Source organism: Oncorhynchus clarkii, chromosome 10 (assembly GCF_045791955.1).
Source record: "Oncorhynchus clarkii lewisi isolate Uvic-CL-2024 chromosome 10, UVic_Ocla_1.0, whole genome shotgun sequence".
Classification (NCBI taxonomy): domain Eukaryota; kingdom Metazoa; phylum Chordata; class Actinopteri; order Salmoniformes; family Salmonidae; genus Oncorhynchus; species Oncorhynchus clarkii.
Genome location: NC_092156.1, coordinates 26,722,373 through 26,750,062, shown reverse-complemented (window position 1 = coordinate 26,750,062; position 27,690 = coordinate 26,722,373). Strand labels below are relative to the sequence as shown.

At 42.7% G+C, this 27,690-nt stretch overlaps 1 protein-coding gene across 2 annotated transcripts; it reads right to left on the bottom strand.

Annotated features, from left to right (window-relative positions):
- Nucleotides 1–27,574, bottom strand: LOC139418200 (DNA repair protein RAD51 homolog 3-like). 2 transcript variants are annotated; one of them, XM_071167468.1, is made up of 10 exons: nucleotides 27,430–27,574; nucleotides 27,142–27,282; nucleotides 26,679–26,916; nucleotides 26,428–26,585; nucleotides 24,515–24,648; nucleotides 24,059–24,190; nucleotides 20,638–20,704; nucleotides 20,243–20,303; nucleotides 7,744–7,804; nucleotides 1–373 (listed from the first exon to the last, which is right to left on the bottom strand). In XM_071167468.1, the coding sequence occupies exons 2-10, from the start codon at nucleotides 27,257–27,259 to the stop codon at nucleotides 248–250; spliced, it is 1,095 nt and encodes a 364-aa protein (XP_071023569.1). In that variant the 5' UTR covers nucleotides 27,260–27,282; nucleotides 27,430–27,574; the 3' UTR covers nucleotides 1–247. The 2 variants fall into 2 exon arrangements, with proteins under 2 accessions (XP_071023569.1, XP_071023570.1); XM_071167469.1 differs by lacking the exon at nucleotides 20,243–20,303 and having other exon boundaries at nucleotides 73–373; nucleotides 27,430–27,570.
- Between the last annotated feature and the right edge of the window lie 116 nt (nucleotides 27,575–27,690).

The following is a 27,690-nucleotide window of genomic DNA, read 5'->3' as shown; positions in this document are numbered from 1 at the left end:
TTGGTGTGTTTCCTTTATTTTTGCAGTTACCTATACATGATAGTATAACATGCAGTAATTACAGGACAGCTATTGACAGAGGCAAATATTGTATTTCAACTCAGTGTAAATACTGTACATTGTGTTGAGCAAAATATTCAGCAACAAACTGTGCAGACAAGAGTATATTGGGTTTTTGTTCCCCTAAGTATAATACCATTCAAACAAAACAATATTTCACATTCATGGTCTAAAACCACTCATTTCCCTATGTTCTTGTAGATTGGTCCTCTTCCGTCCGGGGACGCTTGCTCAAGCTTCCCGATTGTCTCACAGAGGGGTCATCTGAGGCCTTTGGTTGGTCTGAGGGGGGCGCGTCTCGAAAGCCTTGACCCTGGGAGTGAGGAATTGGACAAATATAAAGCATAATGATTTATTCCCTCAGTGGGGTTGTATAATCAGTTTACAGAACAAAAATCTGAATAGAAAATCATTTAAAGTAATAACATATTTCAAGGTGCAATATGACTGACATGTAGAAATTAGGTTTTTAAAAGTACATAACCATGAGAAACGTCAGATATGTTATGAAACTTTAATAGTGCTCTACGTGGCTGGTACGTTTCACTATGGGGTGCAATACCTTCCATTGCTATGCAGGTCTGAGCTTTTTCTTCCACAGCTCAGTATTTTCTGTGTGTATTATAGCCATTTGTAGTGCTAGCCACAAAGTAAGTTTAGATTATGAAATTCAATTTTATGTCACATTCGCCAAATACAACACGTGTAGACTTCACCATGAAGTGCTTACTTACACGCCCCTTTCCCAACAATGCAGTTAGAATATTAGCAAATAGATAAAAGAGCAACACAAAACTATAATGAGGCTATATAAAAGCTACATACAAGGAGTTTCCTGTACAGAGTCAGTGTACTGGGGTACGAGAGAGTCGGAGTGACTGGTAGAGGTCCTAGATGACAGGGAGCTTCGCCCCAGTGATGTACTGGGCTATCCCTACCGGGTTAGGCCGGTAGGGATATGGTGTTAGGTTAGGCCGGTAGGGATATCCTTGTCTCATCGCGCACTAGCGACTCCTGTGGCAGGCCGGGCGCAGTGCACGCTAACCAGGTCGCCAGGTGCACAGTGTTTCCTCCAACACATTGGTGCGGCTGGCTTCCGAGTTGGATGTGCGTTGTGTTAAGAAGCAGTGCGTCTTGGTTGGCTTGAGTTTTGGAGGACGAATGGCTTTCGGCCATCGTCTCTCCCGAGCCCGTACGGGAGTTGTAGCGATGAGACAAGATAGTAGCTACTAAACAATTGGATACCACGAAATTCGGGAGAAAAGGGGGTGTAAAAAATTAAATGTTGGAGTCATGTGGGGCCACGTAGTCGTGGGTGAACAGTGAGTACGGGAGGGGGGTTAAGCACGCACCCCCGAGTGGCCCCCGTGTTGAGGGTTAGCATGGCAGATGGGTTTTTGCCTACCCCCACCGGGGCGACCCGTCAATGCTCAGTATCCAATTGCAGAGGGAAGTAATTAATCCCAGGGTCCTTAGTTTAGTGATGAGCTTGGAGGGAACTATGGTGTTGAACGCTGAGCTGTAGTCAATGAACAGCATTCTCACGTAGGTGTTCCTTTTGTCCAGGTGGGAAAGGGCAGTGTGGAGTGCAATAGAGATTGCATCATTTGTGGATCTGTCGGGACGGTATGCTAATTGGAGTGGGTCCAGGGTGTCTGGGATGATGGTGTTGATGTGAGCCATGGCCAGCCTTTCAAAGGATTTCATGGCTACAGATGCGAGTGCTACAGGGCGATAGTCATTTAAGACAGGTTTCCTTGGTGTTCTTAGGCACAGGGACTATGGAGGTCTGCTTGAAACATATGGGTATTACAGACTGGGTCAAGGAGAGGTTGAAAATGTCAGTGAAGGCACGTGCCAGCTGGTCAGCACATGCTCCGAGTATGCATCCCAAAAATCTGTCTGGCCCTGTGGCCTTGTGAATGTTAACCTGTTTAAAGGATTTACAGACTACAAAGAGCGTGATCACACAGTTGTCCGGAACAGCTGGTGCTCTCATGCATGGTTGTGTTTCTTGCCTAGAAGCGAGCATAGAAGACATTTAGCTCGTCTGGTCGGCTTGCATCACTGGGCAGTCCACAGCTGGGTTTCCCTGTGTAATTCGTGATGGTTTGTAAGCCCTGCCACATCCGACGAGTGTCAGAGCTGGTGTAGTAGGATTCAATCTTAGTCCTGTATTGACACTGATGGTTCGTCGGAGGGCATAGCGGGATTTCTTATAAGCGTCTGGATTTGTGTCCCTCTCCTTAAGAGCGGCAGCTCTAGCCTTTAGCTCAGTGCAGATGTTGCCTGTAACCCATCGCTTTTGGTTAGGGTATGTATGAGCACTACGGGGACAACGTTGTCGATGCACTTATTACTGAAGGGGTGACTTGTGGTAAACTCCTCAATGCCATCGGATGAATCCCGGAACAAATTCCAATCTGTGCTAGTGAAACAGTCCTGTAGCTTAGCATCCGCTTCATCGGACCACTTCCGTATTGAGCGCATAACTGGTATTCCTGTTTAAGTTATTGCTTGTATGCACGAATTAAGATGGAGTTATGGTCAGATTTATTTGTGCAGAGTAGAAGTGATCTAGAGTTTCTCACCTCTAGTTACACTGGAGACATGTTGGTAGAAATTAGGTGAAACAGATTTCAGTTTCCCTGCATTAAAATCCTCAGCCAGAAGGTGCAACTTTTCAACTGTCCTGCCGATACAGAATGTGAATATAATTTTAATTGACTCGAAGTAGGGCTGTGGCAGTGATTGTCAAGCAAATAACTGTCGGTCTCACGTAATTGACCATTAATTAACAAACACATTTAGCATCCGTCTTCCACGCACAGCCTACATGCCATTTTAAAATCCATTATTTATTTTACACAGGTCTAAAGAAGAATGATATGAAGAAAATGTAGTCTATTTCAGAAGGAAATAATTGCATACTTTGAGTTGTCCTTATGTTAGGTCCTGATGTGGCTATGCCAAATGGCTGTTGGGCTACACTAGTAAATTTAGCAGACAAAATGTTCTTAGAATTCCGTGGAACTATTTTATATTAGAGTATGAAGAATCCAATTGATCAAAGCTGAATAAAATATAAATATTTTCTCCAAAACGATTTGAGGGAGTGCACACATGCGACTGTTCTGTGTTGAGCTGTTAACAAATAAATAGGTAATCCTATATGCTTAATTTAGAGTTATTAATGTAACTTTAGTTGTTCTACAAACGTTAGGCTGTATGTTTTGATTTTGAATACATTGTAAGGCTGCATGATGAGACTAATGATGATTTTAAAAACGTTGCTTGAAAGGCATGAGCTCTGCTTTGTATTTTGTACAGGCTGTACAGACATCATGTCTCTCATTCACAATTTGACAAGCATTTGATAATGCCTCGAATTTCACAGCAGCATCCCCTTTGTGGCTGTAATGCACCATAAAAAAAATCAATGTTTGGTGCTGCGTTCTTCTCCTCCGAGTGTGCTGCGCAATCCGAAGCGCCCTTTCACTCACATGGTTCTGTCACGTGATCACACAACTGCGAGCGTCCTTATCCAATTCCAAGGTGCATATTGAAGATATTGGAAGAACTATCCACATTTACTTTGTCTGCCAACAAGATGAGTAGGCCTAACAAGCAGCAAAAGCACTAACCTGTGTCAATCTACTATCCCCCATAGTACAAAAATTGACCTATTCTATTCTGTGCAATAAATAAATAATCCAAAACATTCTGGGACAGTTGTGGGATACAATAGATCCCAAATTAATACAACCACTAGCATTAAAAAAAACTTCATGCAATATGGCTGACGCAACAGATCAGAACATTTAGCTTAAAATATTGATAAACTATTAGGCTATTTCTTCATACTACAAGCGCAGCAATGCACACGTTAGTAGGCTATAAAACGCAAATGTTCCAATAGCGGAAAACACCATCATCAAAAGTGACCGCAAATGCAGTTATGCATGTAATGCTTTTATTATAAAAGGTGCATTTTCATGGTGAAAATTCTCTTCCCCAAACTTGAAACTCACTGCTTATGTATGCCAGTTAAACTCTACACCCCTTGTAAAGCAGATTAAACGTGCTTAATTTGAATTAGTTATTTGGCCACTTTACTTTTTATACAAACATTAAAACATATAGGCCCTATGGGCAGGGCTACATGAGGTGTGCAACTATGATTTGAACAAGTTGCAAAAAAATACAAATAAAGGCATTGTTTATGCTTGGCATCATTTACAAATTATAATATATAATTCACAAGTGATAAATCACCCATCAGATTATTCTAGATTTAATCTGGTCTTTACATATACGTTTGATATTTGTTTTGATTTAGACAATTATCATGCACCAGTATTGAAACCGGGCCAGCGGGGATAAAAATGCATGTCATCTACACACTTAAATAGTGAATGGAACTCTATCCTCCTGATTCCTGCTTACAAGCAAAAATTAAAGCAGTAAGCAACAGTGACTCAGTCTATAAAAAAGTGGTCAGATGAAGCAGATGCTAACCTACAGGACTGTTTTGCTATCACAGACTGGAACATGTTCCGGGATTCTTCCGATGGCATTGAGGAGTACACCACATCAGTCACTGGCTTTATCAATAAGTGCATCGAGGACGTTGTCCCCACAGTGACTGTACGTACATACCCCAACCAGAAGCCATGGATACAGGCAACATTCGCACTGAGCTAAAGGGTAGAGCTGACGCTTTCAAGGTGCGGGACTCTAACCCGGAAGCTTACAAGAAATTCTGCTATGCTCTGTGACAAACCATCAAACAGGCAAAGCGTCAATACAGGGGCTAAGATTGCATCATAATACACCGGTTCCGATGCTTGTCTTAATAGGCAGGGCTTGCAAACTATTACAGACTAAAGGGAAGCACAGCCGCCAGCTGCCCAGTGACACGAGCTAAATCACTTCTATGCTCACGTCGAGCCAAGCAACACTGAAGCATGAATGAGAGCATCAGCTGTTCCGGACGACTGTGTGATCACGCTCTCCGTAGCCGACGTGAGTAAGACCTTTAAACAGGTCAACATACACAAGGCTGCGGAGCCAGACGGATTACCAGGACGTGTGCTGACCAACTGGCAGGTGTCTTCACTGACATTTTCAACATGTCCCTGATTAAGTCTGTAATACCAACATGTTTCAAGCAGACCACCATAATCCCTGTGCTCAAGAACACAAAGGCAACCTGCATAAATGACTACAGACCCATAGCACTCACGTCCGTAGCCATGAAGTGCTTTCAAAGGTTGGTAAATGGCTCACATCAACACCATTATCCCAGAAACCCTAGACCCACTCCAATTTGCATACCGCCCAAACAGATAATCTATTGCACTCCACACTGCCCTTTCCCACCTGAACAAAAGGAACACTTATGTGAGAATGCTATTCATTGACTGCAGCTCAGCATTCAGCACCATAGTACCCTCAAAGCTCATCACTAAGCTAAGGATCCTGGGGCTAAACACCTCCCTCTGCAACTGGATCCTGGACTTCCGGACGCTCCGCCCTCAGGTGGTGAGGGTAGGCAACAACACATCTGTCACACTGATCCTCAATACTGGAGCTCCCCAGGGGTGCGTGCTCAGTTCCCTCCTGTACTCCCTGTTCACCCACGACTGCATGGCCAGGCATGACTCCAACACCATCATAAAGTTTGCAGACGACACAACAGTGGTAGGCCTGATCACCAACAACAACGAGACAGCCTATAGGGAGGAAGTCAGAGACCTGGCCGGGTGGTGCCAGAATAACAACCTATCCCTCAACGTAACCAAGACTAAGGAGAGGATTGTGGACTACAGGAAAAGGAGGACCGAGCATGCCCTCATTCTCATTGACGGGGCTGTAGTGGAGCAGGTTGAGAGCTTCAAGTTCCTTGGTGTCCACATCAGCAAACTTGAATGGTCACCAAGACAGTCGTGTAGAGGGCACGACAAAGCCTATTCCCCCTCAGGAAACTAAAAATATTTGCTGCCTGCCTGCCATCCAGGACCTCTACACCAGGCGGTGTCAGAGGAAGGCCCTAAAAATTGTCAATGACCCCAGCTACAGACTGTTCTCTCTACTACCGCATGGTAAGCGGTACCGGAGTGCCAAGTCTAGGACAAAAAGGCTTCAACAGTTTTTACCCCCAAGCCATAAGACTCCTGAACAGGTCATCAAATGGCTACCTGGACTATTTGCATTGTGTGCCCCCCCCTGCTGCTGCTACTCTCTATTTATCATATATGCATAGTCACTTTAACTATACATTCATGTATATACTACCTCAATTGGGCCGACCAACCAGTGTTCCCACACATTGGCTAACCGGGCTATCTGCATTGTGTCCCACCCATCACCACCTGCCAACCCCACTCTTACGCCACTGCTACTCTCTGTTCATCTATGCAGTCACTTTAACCATATCTACATACTACCTCAATCAGCCTGACTAACCGGTGTCTGTATGTAGCCTCGCTACTTTTATAACCTCGCTACTGTATATAGCCTGTCTTTTTTACTATTGTTTTATTTCTTTACCTACCTATTGTTCACCTAATACATTTTTTTGCACTATTGGTTAGAGCCTGTAAGTAAGCATTTCACCGGTTGTATTCAGCGCACGTGACAAATAAACTTTGATTTGATTGAGTCTTAAAGCTCAATTCAACCACAGCTGTTGGCATTGCAGTATTTATTATACACAGTCATACATCAACATAGTAGCTGTGTTCAAATACTCATACTAACCGTACTATTTGTGATGTAAATTGAGTATATAGTATGCTTATTGGCCATAGTATGAATATAGTTAGTATCCCAAAAGTTCACGGATGTCGTACTAAAATCCACCAAAATACGAAGTATTCAAGCAGTGGACACTATTTCTGTGCTTTTAGGACCCATAATGCAATTCAGAAAATGGGCGTGGCTTCACAACATTTTCAGATTTGAAGAAAATTGCAGAAAACGCTGCCGAAGTCCGATGAAAGCGGATACAAATGTATTGCTTTAACCAATTATGACAAATTTGAAGAAAATGCAGAGCAATGTAATCAAGTAATCAGTGTGTGCTCTGAAAGCTCCGAGAGCGAACCGCTCTGAATTTACGAACTCCCAGAGCGCACTCTAGCACTCCAGATTGAATTTATGTACACACCCGAAGTCGTAAAATGTCTAGCTAGTCATTTGTTATGTTAACAAGCTAGCAAGAGGTTTCATCGCAACAGATTCAACTTCTGGTAGACAGGAAAAGAGCCAGTACGCTCAACTGAAACCATATTGTTCGTTTACAGTATACCAAAATTAACTAATAGTATATACTCAATATGGGTATTTGAACACAGCTAGTGTATTTTCCTCCCGTAATCAAATTATATCCAAAATGGTTTTAGGGGCTGTAAACATTCCAAAAAGACCCCTCACAGAGGCGATGCCTCCAGTTTTCCGGGTGCAAAATAGTTTGTACACAAAGTTATTGCATAAACAACATACATTTGGCCCAACTCCTTTCCTTCATTACCACTGGTTTGGAAGGACAAGATAGATAAAAGCAATATGGTTGGAAGTGGACTATCCAATCTTTTCACCAATCACTGATCATGATGGACAGGAGGTGAGGAAAGGATGCCATTTGAGAGTGTTGGGAGAAAGCCAGTGTTGTGTACTCACAGTGATCTGGTAGGGTACTGTGGCCTCCCTTTGGCTGGGTGACTTGTACAGGGATGCAAGTCTAGGAGAAGGAAACAGAGGTGAGGACAGGGTACTAAACTAACTTTTGTTTAGAACAAAAATAATAATTTACAATGGCCTGTGTCTTATCACCTGCATTCCATACAGAACAAGGCTAATAATGAACAGCTATGTTTTTAATTAGCATGCCCTTGTGTTCTTACATTGATTTGGATATATTTACTGTAACAACAAAAGGGACTTAAAATAAAAAGTGCAAAATGTGTTTATTGCAGATTTCAAAGCACCACGTGTTATTTTCTGCGAAATCCTCTAGAGGGGGCAGAATAAAATAAAATATATCAAAACTATACCACGGACAAATAGAATGCGGGGAGAAGGACTGGTTTCCCCCATTTTTTGTAGTTTTTTTAATAGAACATCCCATTCTTGTTTTTAAGTCCACAACAATGCATAAACCACATTTGGGGACCATTTTTTAGATCTGGGAAAAATAAAAATGGTGTAGTTATTATCCTTTAATTCAGGTGCGCACCAGCGTGGTGGCATTTTCAAAACAAATGGGCACCGGATCCTACTCCGATACGTTCTGCCTACAACAAAATCTCTTGCATAGTTTGTTTTGTTTCGGTATGTTGCATTGAAAGTGGCTAATATTGCATTGATTCAATCACAATTGCCACAGTAAAGGGAAACATTGATAGGGTTAAGAGGGAAAACTCTAGAACAGTGGTCACCAATCATGTAGATCTCGGATTGCATTTGGATTCAAAGTGATCTTGATTCAAAAAAGGTTGGTGACCACTGTTATAGAGTTTTCCCTCTTAACCCTATCAACCTTTCCCTTTACTGTGACAATTGTGATTGAATCAACGCAATGTTAGCCACTTTCAAGGCAACAAAAAAATTATGCAAGAGATTTTGTTGTAGGCAGAATGCATCGGAGTAGGATTCTACTGGATTGGCACACATTACTCAGCCCGTACTCTACACAGACCGGTGCGGCATAAACAATCAGATGCAGTAGGCCTATATGCAAACAGACCATTGCCATATATGGATCTGTGCCATTTACTTTGATCTGGACTGTGTTTACAGCATGAGCGGTCGTGAGTAGATGCGCTTGTTTTGAGATCAAAGCGAGAGCTACATGTAACCACGTCTGCAGAATTTGTTCATATCCTTTGCTAGTTAGCAAGTTATTAGCCCAGTTATAGATCATTTGTAGTCAGCAATGGAGGAGTGATTGCATCCTACAAGAGCACAACATTTATACATTTTTAGACATATTTGAAAAGCGCTTCAGGTAAAGAGCTTTTTTTGTCTTAAAGGGGCAGTGTTGTATTTTGAGACAGGCTTGCATAAACTAAGTAGCCAATAGACAGAGGGTAACATAACCGGTCTGATTCTCTGTAATGGTATGGGACTAATAATGCTTTTTATTTTGTAAAGTGGTTCCTTGCAAACACCACAAAATTCTCAGTCACCTCATTGTCTGAAAGACAAGTGGATAAACAGGTTAAGGCCTGCATGTTTTTTTTAAAAGTCTCATGTAATGTAGACCTACATTGAACACCACACATTGGTTACTACTGTAGGCTGAATGAGAACAGCTATTTCCATGTTAAAATATTAAAGGATGCATTTTCTCCATCGTTTTTGATTGTAGGCCACTCTGGTAGGCTTACATGACCACTGTTAAAACGGGTACAGCCTCAGTGTCTACAGTAAACGCACGCTGGAAGTTGGACAGAATTTTCACAATGTTCATGTTTACGCTCAGCAGACCTGTATTTTGCTCAGTGCTGACATTTTTTTAGGGAACTTTGGTCCCAATAACCTGATGGCATTCAGTTAATTCTCACAATATGCTGTTCAGAGAATCAAACGTAGGATCGTATTAATTTGGAGCATTCACATTAAAAAAGGTCATTTCTTTCCATTATGGATACATTTAAGAAAAGTGATTCTGCATTCTTGGTCTTCACCTTTACCAAAGATGGTGATTTGGAGTTTGTATCATTATGATTACACCTTTTAGTTTTGTTTGGGGCTGATGAAAAAGCAACCCGTTTGTACAAATGGTTCTGCATTCCATGTTCGTCCTTATGGAGCTGGTGTTTCTTGGAGCGTTGGCCATGTCAATGTGGTTTCTTGCTAGGATATCAAGACAGCTGGAACGTTTGATAGGACAATTTAGGACTTTCAAATTCCAATTGAGAATAGTTAGTGTTGTCAATTTTTCTCATGTCATTTATCATTTTTAATCTTGATAAGCCCATGGACGTGTAACAAAAAACAGGACCCACAGAGAAACTCATTGGCCGTTCACCCCCCTCCTTCCCCTTCCCTACCCCCCACACTGTAGTTACAGGGTTGGAGCATAATGGCGAGCATAGAGTTTCTTAAGCAGCATTTAAAAAATATGTATACACTGCTCAAAAAAATAAAGGGAACACTAAAATAACACATCCTAGATCTGAATGAATGAAATATTCTTATTAAATACTTTTTTCTTTACATAGTTGAATGTGCTGACAACAAAATCACACAAAAATGATCAATGGAAATCAAATTTATCAACCCATGGAGGTCTGGATTTGGAGTCACACTCAAAAGTAAAGTGGAAAACCACACTACAGGCTGATCCAACTTTGATGTAATGTCCTTAAAACAAGTCAAAATTAGGCTCAGTAGTGTGTGTGGCCTCCACGTGCCTGTATGACCTCCATACAACGCCTGGGCATGCCCCTGATGAGGTGGATTAAGCATCCGCCAACTCCTGGACAGTCTGTGGTGCAACGTGGCGTTGGTGGATGGAACGAGACATGATGTCCAAGATGTGCTCAATTGGATTCAGGTCTGGGGAACGGGCGGGCCAGTCCATAGCATCAATGCCTTCCTCTTGCAGGAACTGCTGACACACTCCAGCCACATGAGGTCTAGCATTGTCTTGCATTAGGAGGAACCCAGGGCCAACCGCACCAGCATATGGTCTCACAAGGGGTCTGAGGATCTCCTCTCGGTACCTAATGGCAGTCAGGCTACCTCTGGCGAGCACATGGAGGGCTGTGCGGCCCCCCAAAGAAATGCCACCCCACACCATGACTGACCCATCGCCAAACCGGTCATGCTGGAGGATGTTGCAGGCAGCAGAACGTTCTCCACGGCGTCTCCAGACTGTCACATGTGCTCAGTGTGATCCTGCTTTCATCTGTGAAGAGCACAGGGCGCCAGTGGCGAATTTGCCAATCTTGGTGTTCTCTGGCAAATGCCAAACGTCCTGCACGGTGTTGGGCTGTAAGCACAACCCCCACCTGTGGACGTCGGGCCCTCATACCACCCTCATGGAGTCTGTTTCTGACCGTTTGAGCAGACACATGCACATTTGTGGCCTGCTGGAGGTCATTTTGCAGGGTTCTGGCAGTGCTCCTCCTTGCAAAGGCGGAGGTAGCGGTCCTGCTGCTGGGTTGTTGCCCTCCTACGGCCTCCTCCACGTCTCCAGATGTACTGGCCTGTCTCCTGGTAGCGCCTCCATGCTCTGGACACTACGCTGACAGACACAGCAAACCTTCTTGCCACAGCTCACATTGATGTGCCATCCTGGATGAGCTGCACTACCTGAGCCACTTGTGTGGGTTGTAGACTCCGTCTCATGCTACCACTAGAGTGAAAGCACTGCCAGCATTCAAAAGTGACCAAAACATCAGCCAAGAAGCATAGGAACTGAGAAGTGGTCTGTGGTCACCACCTGCAGAACCACTCCTTTATTGGGGGTGTCTTGCTAATTGCCTATAATTTCCACCTGTTGTCTATTCCATTTGCACAACAGCATGTGAAATGTATTGTCAATCAGTGTTGCTTCCTAAGTGGACAGTTTGATTTCACAGAAGTGTGATTGACTTGGAGTTACATTGTGTTGTTTAAGTGTTCCCTTTATTCTTTTGAGCAGTGTATATATAAAAGTATGATTTTTTATATCACATAAAAAACAAGTAACCATTTGACATTTGTAGTTTAGCTAGCAGACTTGATGAATTAGGGTGGGTAATGAAGGAAAAACGTTAACGGATATGCAAGCCTAAATAGGGAAATAGGATCATGTAGCTGTAAATCCATTTATTAGCAATATAGTGCACTTGATTTGCTCTCTGGGCCCACCAGGAACGCAGAGTTTATGCAGTTGAAGTCGGAAGTTTACATACACCTTAGCCAAATACATTTAAACTCAGTTTTTCACAATTCCTGACATTTAATCTTAGTAAAAATTCCCTGTCTTAGAAGAGTTAGGATCACCACTTTATTTTAAGAATGTGAAATGTCAGAATAATAGTAGAGAGAATTATTTATTTCAGCTTTTATTTATTTCATCACATTCCCAGTGGGTCAGAAGTTTACATACACTCAATTAGTATTTGGTAGCATTGCCTTTAAATTGTTTCACTTGGGTCAAACGTTTCGGGTAGCCTTCCACAAGCTTCCCACAATATGTTGGGTGAATTTTGGCCCATTCCTCCTGACAGAGCTGGTGTAACTGAGTCAGGTTTGTAAGCCTCCTTGCTCGCACACGCTTTTTCAGTTCTGCCCACAAATTTTCTATAGGATTGAGGTCAGGGCTTTGTGATGGCCATTCCAATACCTTGACTTTGTTGTCCTTAAGCCATTTTTCCACAACTTTGGAAGTATGCTTGGGGTCATTGTCCATTTTGAAGACCCATTTGTAACCAAGCTTTAACTTCCTGACTGATGTCTTGAGAAGTTACTTCAATATATCCACATAATTGTCCTTTCTCATGATGCCATCTATTTTGTGAAATAGATATACTCCAATTACAACCTCATTGATGCTTGATGAGCATTATCCAAAAGGCAAACAAGTACACTTTCTACTCAGAGCCCGACCGATTTATTGGTTCACCAATATAAAAAAATATATTTAAAAAAATTGGCCGATATTAGCCTTTTACAGATGCATTTGTATCAGTGTTAAATCCAAACTAGCCCGTTACTTAGACCACGTAGAACCGCACACGACATAAAGATGCATGGTAGATAAAAAAAAATGTTATGTATTTTTTTAAATCACAGATTATTACGTCGATCCCGGAGCAAACATCAATTATTCCGGAGCTAGCCAGCTGAAGAGTTCCATCAGCCACTCCTGGGCTACAATACCTATCCGGACGTCTGGACTACCGTGGTTATCTGCCCGAGGGAGTTATCCAACTGGCCCCTCATTTGCGACGTTACCTGAACGCCCATCTGCGGCCCGCTAATCGTTAGCTGTCTTATTGGCTGCTATCTGAATAGGTCTATCGAACAATTTTTCTTGGGTCACTATAACTATATCTATTTTTCCAATTGGATTGATCCCCTCTACCACACGGAGCCCCACTAATCTACCAACGGAAACGCACGAGGTGGCTAAAAACAGATCTCCATCCTATGCTAGCTTGCTACCGATCGCCCGGCTAGCTGTCTGAATCGACATGACCCCAACCAACCTCACTACTTACTGGACCCTTATGATCACTCGACTAAGCATGCCTCTCCTTAATGTCAATATGCCTTGTCCATTGCTGTTCTGGTTAGTGTTTATTGGCTTATTTCACTGTAGACCCTCTAGCCCTGCTCACTATACTTTATCCAACCTTTCAGTTCCACCACCCACACATGCGATGACATCACCTGGTTTCAATTATGTTTTGTCGTGGTAATTTCCTGTATTACTAAATGAGGAGAGTTTACAAACCACACACCAGTCAGAGTTATACTTAATCTTTAATTATATATGAGCTCCACCATAGCCCTTTGACTCTCAGATCAATTCAGTGTCTATAAATGAATTATCTGAGGGTGCCTATAAGAGAATACCAAGATCTTTTATATCCAAGGTACACCCCTCTCAACTTACATGACGAACCACAGATCTTAGGAACAGTTCACAAAGAAAGACTTTCACTTGAGAGAGGAGTATCCCATAGCATTAGCTAAAACTTATCGTTCAGTTTGGTCTCTAAGACGAGATTCTAATCTCATTCCTGGTACTTTATAGTACCAAAACATTACCTCATCCAATGGCATATATCAATTGTCAACTTTATCTTCTCCTATCTCAAGTAAAAAAACCTATTCTCCCCACTCCTGGACAAGCTCAGAGGGGAGTGACTTGCGCACAGACATTGTGGAGCCAAGAGATAATTGGTTCTCCCTTCACATGGTTTAACAGATACATTCACATATGAAGACAATGTTCCATTCTGTCCTCCTCCCCTTCTGATATTCTGGTAAGCACCAGACATGTAAAAGACAAGCCTGACCTCTCCCCCATCTGGGCCCCAAGTTACTTTTTCCTAGCAGAGAAGGGAAAAATGCAACTGCCAACAATATAGTGCAAAAGGAGACATTCTAATGACAAGTATCTCACATAAGCATATTATGAAAGTAAATAAAACATCTTATGTTACCCAACTAATTCTGATTCATCCCCAACCGTTTCTAGAAACAATATTTCTCTCATCATCACTCAATACCTAGGTTTACCTCCACTGTATTCACATCCTACCATACCTTTGTCTGTACATTATACCTTGAAGCTATTTTATCGCCCCAAAAACCTCATTTTACTCTGTTCCAGACGACCGATTCTCATAGCTTCTAGCCGTACCCTTATCCTACTCCTCTTCTGTTCCTCTGGTGACGCAGACGACACCTCCACTCATCACTGTCAAACGCTCCCTGAAACACTTCAGCGAGGAGGCCTTTCTAATCGACCTGGCCGGGGTATCCTGGATGGATATTGATCTCATCCCGTCAGTAGAGGATGCCTGGTTATTTAAAAAAATAAAAATAAGCATGCCCCCATTCAAGAAATTTAGAAAGAGGAACAGATATAGCCCTTGGTTCTCTTAAGACCTGACTGCCCTTAACCAACACAAAACATCCTATGGCGTTCTGCATTACCATCGAACAGCCCCCGTGATATGCACATTTTCAGGGAAGCTAGAAACCAATATACACAGGCAGTTAGAAACGCCAAGGCTAGCTTTTTCAAGCAGAAATGTGCTTCCTGCAACACAAACTCAAAAAAGTTATGTGACACTGAAGTCCATGGAGAATAAGAACACCTCCTCCCAGCTGCCCACTGCACTGAAGATAGTGTTTCCTGTCACCACCGATAAATCCACTATAATTGAGAATTTCAATAAGCATTATTCTACAGCTGGCCATGCTTTCCACCTGGCTACCCCTACCCCGGTCAACAGCACTGCACCCCCCACAGCAACTCGCCCAAGCCTTCCCCATTTCTCCTTCTCCCAAATCCAGTCAGCTGAGGTTCTGAAAGAGCTGCAAAATCTGGACCCCTAAAAATCAGCCGGGCTAGACAATCTGGACCCTTTCTTTCTAAAATTATCTGCCGAAATTGTTGCCACCCCTATTACTAGCCTGTTCAACCTCTCGTGTCGTCTGAGATTCCAAAAGATTGGAAAGCAGCTGCGGTCATCCCCCCCTTCAAAGGGGGGGACACTCTTGACCCAAACTGCTACAGACCTATATCTATCCTACCCTGCCTTTCTAAGGTCTTCAAAAGCCAAGTCAACAAACAGATTATTGACCATTTAGAATCCCACCATACCTTCTCCGCTATGCAATCTGGTTTCAGAGCTGGTCATGGGTGCACCTCAGCCACGCTCAAGGTCCTAAACAATATCTTAACCGCCATCGTTAAGAAACAATACTGTGCAGCCGTTTTCATTGACCTGTCCAAGGCCTTCGACTCTGTCAATCACCACATCCTCATCGGCAGAGTCGATAGCCTTGGTTTCTCAAATGATTGGCTCGCCTGGTTCACCAACTACTTCTTTGATAGAGTTCAGTGTGTCAAATCAGAGGGCCTTTTATCCGGGCCTCTGGCAGTCTCTATGGGGGTGCAACAGGGACCGACTCTTCTCTGTATACATCAATGATGTCGCTCTTGCTGCTGGTGAGTCTCTGATCCACCTCTACGCAGACGACACCATTCTGTATACTTCTGACCATTCTTTAGACACGGTGTTAACAACCCTCCAGGCGAGCTTCAATGCCATACAACTCTCCTTCCGTGGCCTCCAATTGCTCTTAAATACAAGTAAAATTAAATACGTGCTCTTCAACCGATCGCTGCCTGCACCTGCCCGCCTGTCCAACAGCATCACTACTCTGGACGGTTCAGACTTAGAATATGTGGACAACTACAAATACCTAGGTGTCTGGTTAGACTGTAAACCCTCCTTCCAGACTCACATCAAACATCTCCAATCCAAAGTTAAATCTAGGATTGGCTTCCTATTTCGCAACAAAGCATCCTTCACACATGCTGCCTAACATACCCTTTTAAAACTGACCATCCGGGCCTCCCGGGTGGCGCAGTGGTTAAGGGTGCTGTACTGCAGCGCCAGCTGTGCCATCAGAGTCCCTGGGTTCGCGCCCAGGCTCTGTCGTAACCGGCCGCGACCGGGAGGTCCGTGGGGCGACGCACAATTGGCCTAGCGTCGTCCGGGTTAGGGAGGGATTGGTCGGTAGGGATCTCCTTGTCTCATCGCGCACCAGCGACTCCTGTGGCGGGCCGGGCGCAGTGCGCGCCAGCCAAGGTGTAGCCTCCGACACATTGGTGCGGCTGGCTTCCGGGTTGGATACGCGCTGTGGTAAGAAGCAGTACGGCTGGTTGGGTTGTGTATCGGAGGACGCATGACATTCAGCCTTCGTCTCTCCCGAGCCCGTACGGGAGTTGTAGCAATGAGACAAGATAGTAGCTACTACAACAATTGGATACCACGAAATTGGGGAGAAAAAGGGGTAAAAAAAATAAAATAAAATAATTTAAAAAAATACAACTGACCATCCTACCGATCCTCGACTTCGGCGATGTCATTTACAAAATAGCTGGATGCAGTCTATCACAGTGCCATCCGTTTTGTCACCAAAGCCCCATATACCCACCACTGCGACCTGTACGCTCTCGTTGGCTGGCCCTCGCTTCATACTCGTCGCCAAACCCACTGGCTCCAGGTCATCTACAAGACCCTGCTAGGTAAAGTCCCCCCTTATCTCAGCTCGCTGGTGACCATAGCAGCACCCACCTGTAGCACGCACTCCAGCAGGTATATCTCTCTGGTCACACCCAAAACCAATTCTTCCTTTGGCTGCCTCTCCTTCCAGTTCTCTGCTGCCAATGACTGGAACAAACTACAAAAATCTCAAACTGGAAACACTTACCACCCTCACTAGCTTTAAGCACCAGCTGTCAGAGCAGCTCACAGATTACAGCACCTGTACATAGCCCATCTATAATTTAGCCCAAACAACCTCTTTCCCTACTGTATTTATTTGCACCACATTATGTCTTTCTACTTTGCACATTCTTCCACTGCAAATCAACCATTCCAGTGTTTTACTTGCTGTTTTGTATTTACTTCGCCACCATGGCCTTTTTTGCCTTTACCTCCCTTATCTCACCTCATTTGCTCACATTGTATATAGACTTATTTTTCTACTGTATTATTGACTGTATGTTTGTTTTTACTCCATGTGTAACTCTGTGTTGTTGTATGTGTCAAACTGCTTTGCTTTATCTTGGCCAGGTGGCAATTGTAAATGAGAACTTGCTCTCAACTTGCCTACCTGGTTAAATAACGGTGAAATAAAAACATTTATATAATTAAAAATTACAAAAAAATACTTGAATCATAATCGTATCCAGACAATGCCTGGAAACAATGTCCGACTACTCAGCACTCCCCTAATGACTAGGCACATTCTTTTCACTGGCACCCTTGCGACCAATTGTGTCGCACTGCCAAATCAAACAGTCGCAAATGTGACTGTTTTGGGCGTAATGTCAAACCCTGGGTGAGGAGCTGCAGTCTTTCACAAGGGCAAGACACACATTAACACCTCAAAGCCAGCCATTCATATAGAACATGATGTTAGTCAGCCTGTCTGTCCATTTCTCATTTAGCGGAGAGCGGGAGGGAGAGGGGTTAGCAAGTGTGTGCTGCCATTCAAACAGAGTGAGGATAAACTACAGTGCACAATGACACACTAAAGAAGAGCTGTGCCGCCGGCAACCATGAGACCTTGGGCTTTATAGACACTGAGCTTTTCTCCACTGACTGATAGGCAGCAGCAGCCATTGTAGTGAGAAAGCCAGGCGACAAAAAGCAGGCTGGCTCCATCTACAAAGTTATGCACTTTACCTCCAACTACTGTAAGTGTTTGAGCAGTAGCACACTGAAACATACACTTACACCAGCCAGGCCTGAAAAGTGTCCATTGGGTGCTGTGGTCCCTTGGCTCCAAGACTGGCATTTCCCTTTGGGAGGGGTGCACAGGACTGTGTTTATGCTTGGATATGAATGTTTTTGGCCGATATTTTTATTTTTAAGTCAATAAATAAAAATTGCCGGCCATATTGTCCAGGCCCAAAATATTATCCATTGCAAAATAATGCTTTTTATTCATTGATGGACATACCAGTCAATGTGCTCCAACTTCAAAAAGGCATATATAGTATATTCAGAAGGTATTCTAACCCCTTGACTTTTTACACATTGTTACATTACAGCCTTATTCTAAAATGGATTAAATACATTTTCCCCCATCAAAACATCAAAACTATAAAATAACACATATGGATTCATGTAGTAATGAAAATATTTTCTATTTGAGATTCTTCAAAGTAGCCATCCTTTGCCTCTTGGCATTCTCTCAGCCAGCTTCCTGTAATGCTTTTCCAACAGTCTACTCAGCCTTGTCTCTGGATGGTAAATTGGTGGTTGAAGATATCCCTCTAGTGGTGTGGGGGCTGTGCTTTGGCAAAGTGGGTGGGGTTATATCCTTCCTGTTTGGCCCTGTCCGGGGGTGTCCTCGGATGGGGCCACAGTGTCTCCTGACCCCTCCTGTCTCAGCCTCCAGTATTTATGCTGCAGTAGTTTATGTGTCGGGGGGCTAGGATCAGTTTGTTATATCTGGAGTACTTCTCCTGTCCTATTCGGTGCCCTGTGTGAATTTAAGTGTGCTCTCTCTCTTTCTCTCTCCCTCTCTCAGAGGACCTGAGCCCTAGGACCATGCCCCAGGACTACCTGACATGATGACAGTCCTACTAAGCCCAAACCAGATGGGATGGCGTATCGCTGCAGAATGCTGTTGTAGCTATTCTGGTTAAGTGTGCCTTGAATTCTAAATAAATCACTAAAATATCACCAGCAAAGCACCCCCACACCATCACACCTCCTCCATGCTTCACAGTGGGAACCACACATGCGGAGATCCGTTCACAAAGACACGGTGGTTGGAACCAAAAATCTCCAATTTGGACTCTGACCAAAGAACAGATTTCCACCGGTCTAATGTCCATTGCTCGTGTTTCTTGGCCCAAGCAAGTCTCTTCTTCTTATTGGTGTCCTTTAGTAATAGTTTCTTTGCAGCAATTTGACCATGAAGGCCTGATTCACACAGTCTCCTCTGAACAGTTGATGTTGAGATGTGTGTTTATATATATATATATATATATATAAAAAAATAAAAACACTAGTCACGACCCCACGATAGTTCAAATGACAATAATCCAGTAAAACTGTCAAAAGAGTGATATCATTTGAGCTTTGGAAACAAGTACTTCCATAAATGTATGGCGCAGGCCTTGTTTCAAAGGAGCCTTGCAAAATAAGCTTTCCCTCAATGAACCAGCCTTAACAAATTGTTAATTTAAATATAGAATTTGATTGTCCAACATTAGTTTTATATAATTCTTTCATTTTGTGGCCACCTAGAGTGGCCTCTTTCCACTGCCGTGGTGCTGAATCGCAGCGGCAATGGGGCGGGCTGGCCCTGGTTTTCGTAGACAGCAGTGTTTTGTTCATGCCAAGGCTAAATTAAATCAGAGCGCCCTAGACTGTATTTGAAAACAGCTGTGTTTTGTTATTTATTCATTAAAATTTTCAAACAAATAGCCTATAGGACAGGTCGTTCGCAAATTATATTACACAAATATTATATTTTGAAGTTGTTTTTCATTACTTTGTAGGAAACTTGTTCTTCTAGGCTAAATATATATATTTTTTAATTATATTCAATTATGATTTAAAGCAGGGATGAATATGCAACGGGCGATGTTTTGTTTTTCAATTAAACTGGTCATGTGGATATAAGAACGTTGTTCTATATTATAACTTTACAGGCTAATTTATATTCTGTTAAGATGAATTACAATAATCTACATGTGATTTTGAGCACCGTGGGTGGACGCCCTAATGAGTTACGCACCCAATGCATATGGAAGTCCGGTAATTTCTCAAATGTTTGGTAAATGTCAATCTTGCTGGTCACGTCGTCCAGTGCCAAATTTTCCTAACAGAAACCCTGGCAGGGACAAATAATTGTGGTAGCAGGTAGGCTTCCTTCCAGAGACCATCCATGTAAAGGGGTGCTAGTACAGTACCTGTGTGTGCCCTCCCAGTGTAGGATGAGTCTCTGTGTAGCAGCGTGACCCCAGCTCTCACCTGCAGATTTACAAGACCACAGACACCCACACAGAGCCATGTTAACCACGTCTACAATCAGTGCCACGCTCACATTTAACAACAGTTACTTAGCACAGCCACACATGACACTAAGAAATATTTATGAGCCATTGGCAGACAGGCAAAAGGTAATTGTACAGTAAATGAGTTGGTTTAAAAAATTGGGAGAGGTATATGACTGTCTGAATTGCAAAATGTACTGTAATTCTTGGCCCTAACCGTTTGTTACATAATTTTCATGTACAGTTTACGGGGGGGTAGGTATTATTGTTTGTAGCATCTACAGTCAGTGCATCACAACAGTCCTTCTCACCTAAGGCAGGAACAAGCTTCGATTGGCCACTCCAAACCTTTGTAGTCATCTGATTGGTAAGAATGACCTAAACACAAAGGAAATGGAAGTTTCAAGAGTTATATTATTCCAAGTCAGAGTGTACCTATTACTTTTCACAAATTGCTTGAATGTATTGCTACCACAATTGATTTATTATGATCCCATTAGCCAACGCCAATGACGACAGCTAGTCTTACTGGGATCTGACACATATGAAAAAGACTACAGACGAGACTTTACAATTGATACAAATTTAAAAACATTAACATGTAGTGTGTGTGCATCTAACAGTTACACGTACTGGGGCGGCAAGTAGCCTAGTGGTTAGAGCGTTGGACTAGTAACCGAAAGGTTGCAAGATTGAATCCCCAAGCTGACAAGGGGGAAAAAAATATGTTGTTCTGCCCCTGAATAAGGCAGAGGCACTGTTCCTAGGCCATCATTAAAAATAAGAATTTGTCCTTAACTGACTTGCCTAGTTAAAAGGTAAAAAATAAAATAAAACACAAGTAGGTCGCATTGGGGAGAGGCATTGCGCCTTGGTGTTGCTTTATTGGTTTTTTGAAACAAGGTTTGCTGTTCACTTGCGCTGTATAAAAGATGGTAGTTTCATGCATTCATGGCTCAGTATAATACTGTACGTTTCCTTGAATTTGTTGTGGACCTGGGTACTGTTAAAAGACCCCTGGTGTCATAAGTGTGAGTATCAGTGCTGGGTGCGAGTTGACTATGAAAATAAATGTTTCTTATAAAAACAAGAAGTGACGCAGTCTGTCTTTCCTCAACTCTTAACCAAGAGAGACTGGCGTGCATAGTATTAATATTAGCCCTCTGATTACAATGAAGAGCAAGACTTTGTTCTGGGCCAGCTGCAGCTTAACAAGGTCTTTCTTTGCAGCACTTGACCATATGACTGGACAATAATCCATCTGGAGGATGGTGTCAAAAAAAGCTGAGTCCTCTCATCCATCTACATAACCATTGAATCTATATGTTGATGTAAGGTAACACCAGGTAAGTCAGTCTCCTCAACTTGATCAACAGCCACACCATTCATTACCAGATTCAGCTGAGATCTAAAATGATTTGTACCAAATACAATGCTCTTAGTTTTAGAGATGTTCAGGACCAGTTTATTACTGGCCACCCATTCCAAAAAATACCAACTCTTTGTTAAGGGTTTCACTGACTTTATTAGCTGATGTGTACATTGTTGAATCATCAGCATACATAGACATGCATGCTTTGTTTAATGCCAATGGCAGGTCATTGGTAAAAATATAAAATATTACAGGGCCCAGAGAGCTGCCCTGCAGTACACCACACTTTACATGTTTGACATTAGAGAAGCTTCCATTAAAGAAAACCCTTTGAGTTGTATTAGATAGATAGATCTGAATCCACTATGTGACAGAGGTTGAAAAGCTATTACACATTTCCTCAACAACAGGTTATGGTCAAATATATCAAAAACTCCACTGAAATCTAACAGTAAAGCTCCCTCAATCTTCTTAGTATACATTTATTCCAACCTTTCATCAGTCATTTGTGTGAGAGCAGTACTTGCTGAAAGTCTGTTAAGTCTCAATCAATCCAACAGTTATAAAAGTCAGTTTCTTAACAGGTGCATGTTTATCAATAATTGGAAGAAGCAATTGCATAAATTCCTCAAGTGCGGAATCTGGATGCCCCTTATTAAATCACATCAGACCAACAAATATTCATCATCCACATAAGAGTCACAGCAATATTACAGTATTTAGACCCAGCTTTGGGAACTTTGGCTTTCCTGGATATTGCCACTATATTGTGATCACTGCATCCAAATGGGATACAGCTTTAGAACAAAGTTATACAGTATTTGTATAGATGTGATTAATACATGTGGATGATCTTCTTCCTGTAGTGTTTGTAAACACCCTGGTAGGTTGATTAATAACCTGAACCAGATTACAGACACTAGTTACAGTGAGAAGCTTCTTCTTGAGCGGACAACCAGTCAATGTCCCCACTGCTAGGCTAGCAGCTAGGCTAGCTTGGCTAGCAGCTAGCTTGATAGGCGGCTAGCAGCTAGCTTGATAGGCGGCTAGCAGCTAGCTTGATAGGCGGCTAGCAGCTAGCTTGATAGGCGGCTAGCAGCTAGCTTGATAGGCGGCTAGCAGCTAGCTTGATAGGCGGCTAGCAGCTAGCTTGATAGGCGGCTAGCAGCTAGCTTGATAGGCGGCTAGGCTAGCTTGATAGGCGGCTAGGCTAGCTTGATAGGCGGCTAGGCTAGCTTGATAGGCAGCTAGGCTTGCTTGATAGGCAGCTAGGCTAGCTCCTTAAACCTGACAGGATCACTGAACAGATTGTAGCAGTCCAAGCAACTGATCCCAACCAGTGTCGCGTGATCCAAACTCAAAAATGTAGCTGGCTAGTAACCAAACTTTTATAATACACTTTTAAAACAAACTGAGCTTTCCCTCATTCAACTGGAAGATTGTTATGTTGAATGCGGTTTGTCAACAATACTATTTTCAAATCAACACTTATCCCTTGTTTATAGAATTTACTAATATAAAGTTGCCACTTTTGAAAAGGAACATTAAACAAGCCCCTGTAGGGATACAAATTGGTACAGGTTGTTCCTGAGTGCAAATAAGCAACAAATGACTAGAACAAATTTAATTTGCTCCATGTACCTTAAGAGAACTCTTTGCTGATTTAAAAGAAATACTGACCAGCGCCATTCTGGCACAGAGCGGATGTCCCATTTAGACCTCAATCTACCTGGCTGCTTAAATCAGCATTGCACTTATAAGAGACATTTTATCAAAATCAAATCAAATTGAGATATCAGCTGATGTACGAAGGGCTATATAAATACATTTGATTTGAAATAAATTTGAAATGATCTCTTGGAATGAGAGCGCTTAGTCTAGATGCATCATGGTTGGATTGGGACCAGACATGGACGGTAAATACTGAGTAAGGAAAGAGAAAGACAATGCAAGTCTGGCAAGCCTGGTTTCTGTTGGGCTTGAAAGGAGGGCTCAGAGTTACAGCACTGTACTATACATTATAGTAGTTTGCAAGAGGGAGCGGGCAGATATCCTCCCTTTATAGAGCCTGTGGTTATCACTGGACTCTATAGTTGTGGTTTCCCTTTTCGATGAGTAATGAAAATAATTGTCATCAGATAAAAATAAGGGTTAAGAGAGGACAGATAAGAAATGAGTGCACGTTGGTGAGTAGGGTTGCAAAATTCCAGGAACTTTCAATACATTTCCTGGTTTTCCCAAAATCCCGGTTGGAGAAAAAACAGGGAATTTAGAATTCACAGAATTTTGCAACCCTATTGGTGAGGCAACATCTGGGGTCTTTGACACTAGGCTAAATGGACAAGTGTCACAGGTCATACCGCGACGTTGTGATTGGTGGCCATCTGGATGAGCCGCTGGGCGAGGCCGTTCAAGAGGCGGGTCCTCTGGGAGAGGTCCTCAAAGTCATGGCGAAACGAGAAGGCAATGCTGTCAATCACCACCAGCCGGACCTGGATTGGATTAACAAAGGTGCCCAAATTACCATCCAAAAGCCACAAGCAAATGAGTTGCAGATTTACATTGGAACATGGTTTCTGCTAAGTATTTTATTAATGCTGTCTTTGAGGTTTCAATGTTTCTCATTTTTTGTTTTGCTATTTTGCTCCAGCCAATCCGTAAATCTAGCCGTCAACATTTTCTATGAGCATTTCAGTTAAGAAATTCCTTTGACTCGGAACAGAGCCCAACCCAACATGGAGGTTGTAGAAATAACCCCTTTGGATTTGATTGGTTGGCTGTTTTAGGATCAGTGACGTATTGGTGGGGATTGGTACCCCAGGGTGCTGAGCCAGGAAGTCAGCCAGGAGGTATGTCTCTGCCAACAGCTCCACGTAGTCATGGCAACGGACAAGGAATAAATTGGAGAGGATTGTTTCCACAGTGAACCCCTTCAAGGCTTCCTGCTGTTCTGGAAAAGGGAAAAAGATAGAATACAGCAGACAGTAAACTACAAAACGTCTCCAATAGGCTTGAATCTAAGATATAACCCTTTTTTTCTCTAGTGTTGTTAATGCATGCACCAGTACTGTTGATCACAATATGTGAGTATTGTCATGACGTTGGCCTGGGGGGTAGGGTAGGTTTATGACAGTCATAAAAATATCTCTTCCCCTCTTTTTCCTCTCTCTACCCTACTGAGGTTACATTTATAAAACCCTTGGTTAACATAGAGATTCTGGGAACATCAGTAGGTGGGGGGAAATTAACTATATTCTGGTAATCCGAACAATTGAACATATGCGGTGGTATTTAATGAATATGATGTCAGTTCGGTTGTCATCTGAGACATTCTCATCAATGATAAGATGACAAACTCTACAGTGGAAAGTCTACACATCAGAGTTATCGGATTCACATGGAATTGTTGTTCAATTTAAATGTTTGAATATGAAATTTTTCGTGATGGGATGAAATGTGATTTTAACTTCTAAAATGTGAGATTTGGGTCTTCATAAGATATGGCTCTGCTCAATGTTCCCTGTGAAGGGGCATGGGCTATAAAACTTTTCAAACACGCCCTCCTCTCCCTTCCTATATAAGCCCTTGACGACAATATAACTTCCTGTTCCTGAGGACTTGAGGACGACGGTCCTATGTCAGAATGGTTCAGATAATAACTACAAAATGAAGCCAACATCAGCGTGAGCTTTGGTTGCAAATGGTATGAACTTTGAACTCTTATTCACTACAGAAGTGATACCTCCTAGCCGTTGAGTTAGCAACAGCAGATGCAAACGAGGGTTAGGAAGGAGCAGACAGAGTATCCCGTCTATCACCCAATGACTACAACGTATCCAAGTTATTACAACGTATCCAATTGACAACCAGAGACATTCTTCAAAGGAGTTGGGCAACACGTCCTTCCATCTACCACCAACCTACCGAAGCGCAGCTCAGAGTAAATATTTATTGCATTTTCCTTTTCCAAATGGGCGGTAATTTAGAATGCATCAGATACTGTATTTACGATAGCATAGCTTCTCCCTGTGTCCCTCAGTCTTCCGCTCTTTCACTCAAACCCAGCCCCTTTCCTTTGTGTAACAAGCTGTCATATCTGTTCTGCCCGCTAGGGACGTTTTCCTTTATGACGTAATTTGTAATCAAGTTATGATTTAATTATGTGTATGTGTAATTCTGTGTGATTAGTTAGGTATTTAGTAAATAAATCATTAAACCCAATTTTGTATTGCTGATTCAAATTGTTAGCCATGGTTCGTGCAGATAACCAAGAATTTACAACTTTCAGATGAGACTGAATTAAGACGAGGATTAATATTGACTGCTATTGATGTAAAATATTACTAGGTCTTTAAGAGTTTATTCGGAAGATAACAGCTCTATAAATATTATTTTGTGGTGCCCGACTCTCTAGTTAATTACATTTACATGATTAGCTCAATCAGGTGATATTAATTACGGAGAAATTATTTTATAGAATAGCATGTCATATCACTTAATCCGGCATAGCCAAAGACACGACAGCATTTACAAAATACTCTCATCAGTAAACAATTTTCTTCATAGACTAGTATAAATGTTACATGTGTATGACAACGTAGCAATACCAATGTAATAAATGCATTCAATATTTTGAAGTCTTTATAAGCACTAAATAGATGCTTCACAAATCAGTTATAAGTAATCCTACATGATGGGTGATTGCTTTTGTTCTGTCCTACTTAGTTACCTGAATCCTCTGCTAGAAGCCCACAGTGATCCACAGCTGCCTGCGCTAGGTCCACAGCCCTCTGGACCAGGAAGCTGCCCTCTGTGTCTATGTACAGAGACTTGCCTCCCAACCCCCCAAAACACACAGGGATCTGCGCATCTACTGACAACTGGATACTGAGGGACACAGAGTTATTGTGCTATTACTACATTATAGCAAACAGATGAGTATGTTGAGTAACTCTTCCACACAGAGGTACCAGTGCTTACCAGAGCTGGGTCTTTCCCACCCCAGGCGCCCCGCAGACCTCAGTGGTCTTTCCCACTGGCATGCCCCCTCCCAGGGCCATATCCAGTGCTGAGCAGAAAGTGACTATAGTGCCCAGCTCCCGCTCTCTCCCCAGAAGCTCCAGGGCTGTCAGCCTGCCTGCTGCTGCTCTCTCCTGGCCAGGCTCACACCTCACAGCCTGCAGCACCTCTACTGCCTCCTCCTGGGAGATGCAGGCCTCTACAACAACAGGGATGGAGAGGTTGATGAAGAGGACAAGCTTGAAGGGTAGAAATATAATGGACTGTGAGAGGCAATGTAAAATAAAGTTAGCTGGTACCACATATTGACAATAATACATATGGGTTATTTAGGTGTAATGCATTTCACCCGGTTTATGGCCTGTAACTGTATTATCACCTACTACTGTAATGACAAAATCAATAACAGTGACTTGTTGGCTACCTTTGCTGAGTTGGAGAGGTCGCAAGTCACACAGGTCTGCAGCAGAAAGAAACCCAGCATTGAGGAGTTTCACTTTGACAGACGGCGCAATGGCGTAGCTCGAAACATCCCTCTGCATCTTTCGCTTATCGTTTCAGCGACCTGAATGAGATTGACACAGGTAGACAACTTCAACAGCTAGCAAGCCACTTGGCGTTACTTTGTTTGATACATTAAACCCGTTTCTAACTCTTCCATGTAAATGCGTAGCTCCGAAAATAGTTTCATTTAACTATTTTTTCCTCTTACCTCCTCAGCAAGCCAAGTTTTACTTCTGCTGAAGCTAGCTACTAGCTAGCGATGAGGAAACCAATTTCCAAGTACATAGCTGGAGCCATTTTCATGAATCCCTCCAAAATGTGTTTACTAGCGCCACCCACCCACACACGTCATTACATTACACCGTGTTGTCAATTACTGCAAACCCACAACCCAGGAAAATAAATGTAACTGTTTTATTTATTTTTTAAAAGAAAAGTTGTTTGATTTCGTTTACATATTTAAGTTTAG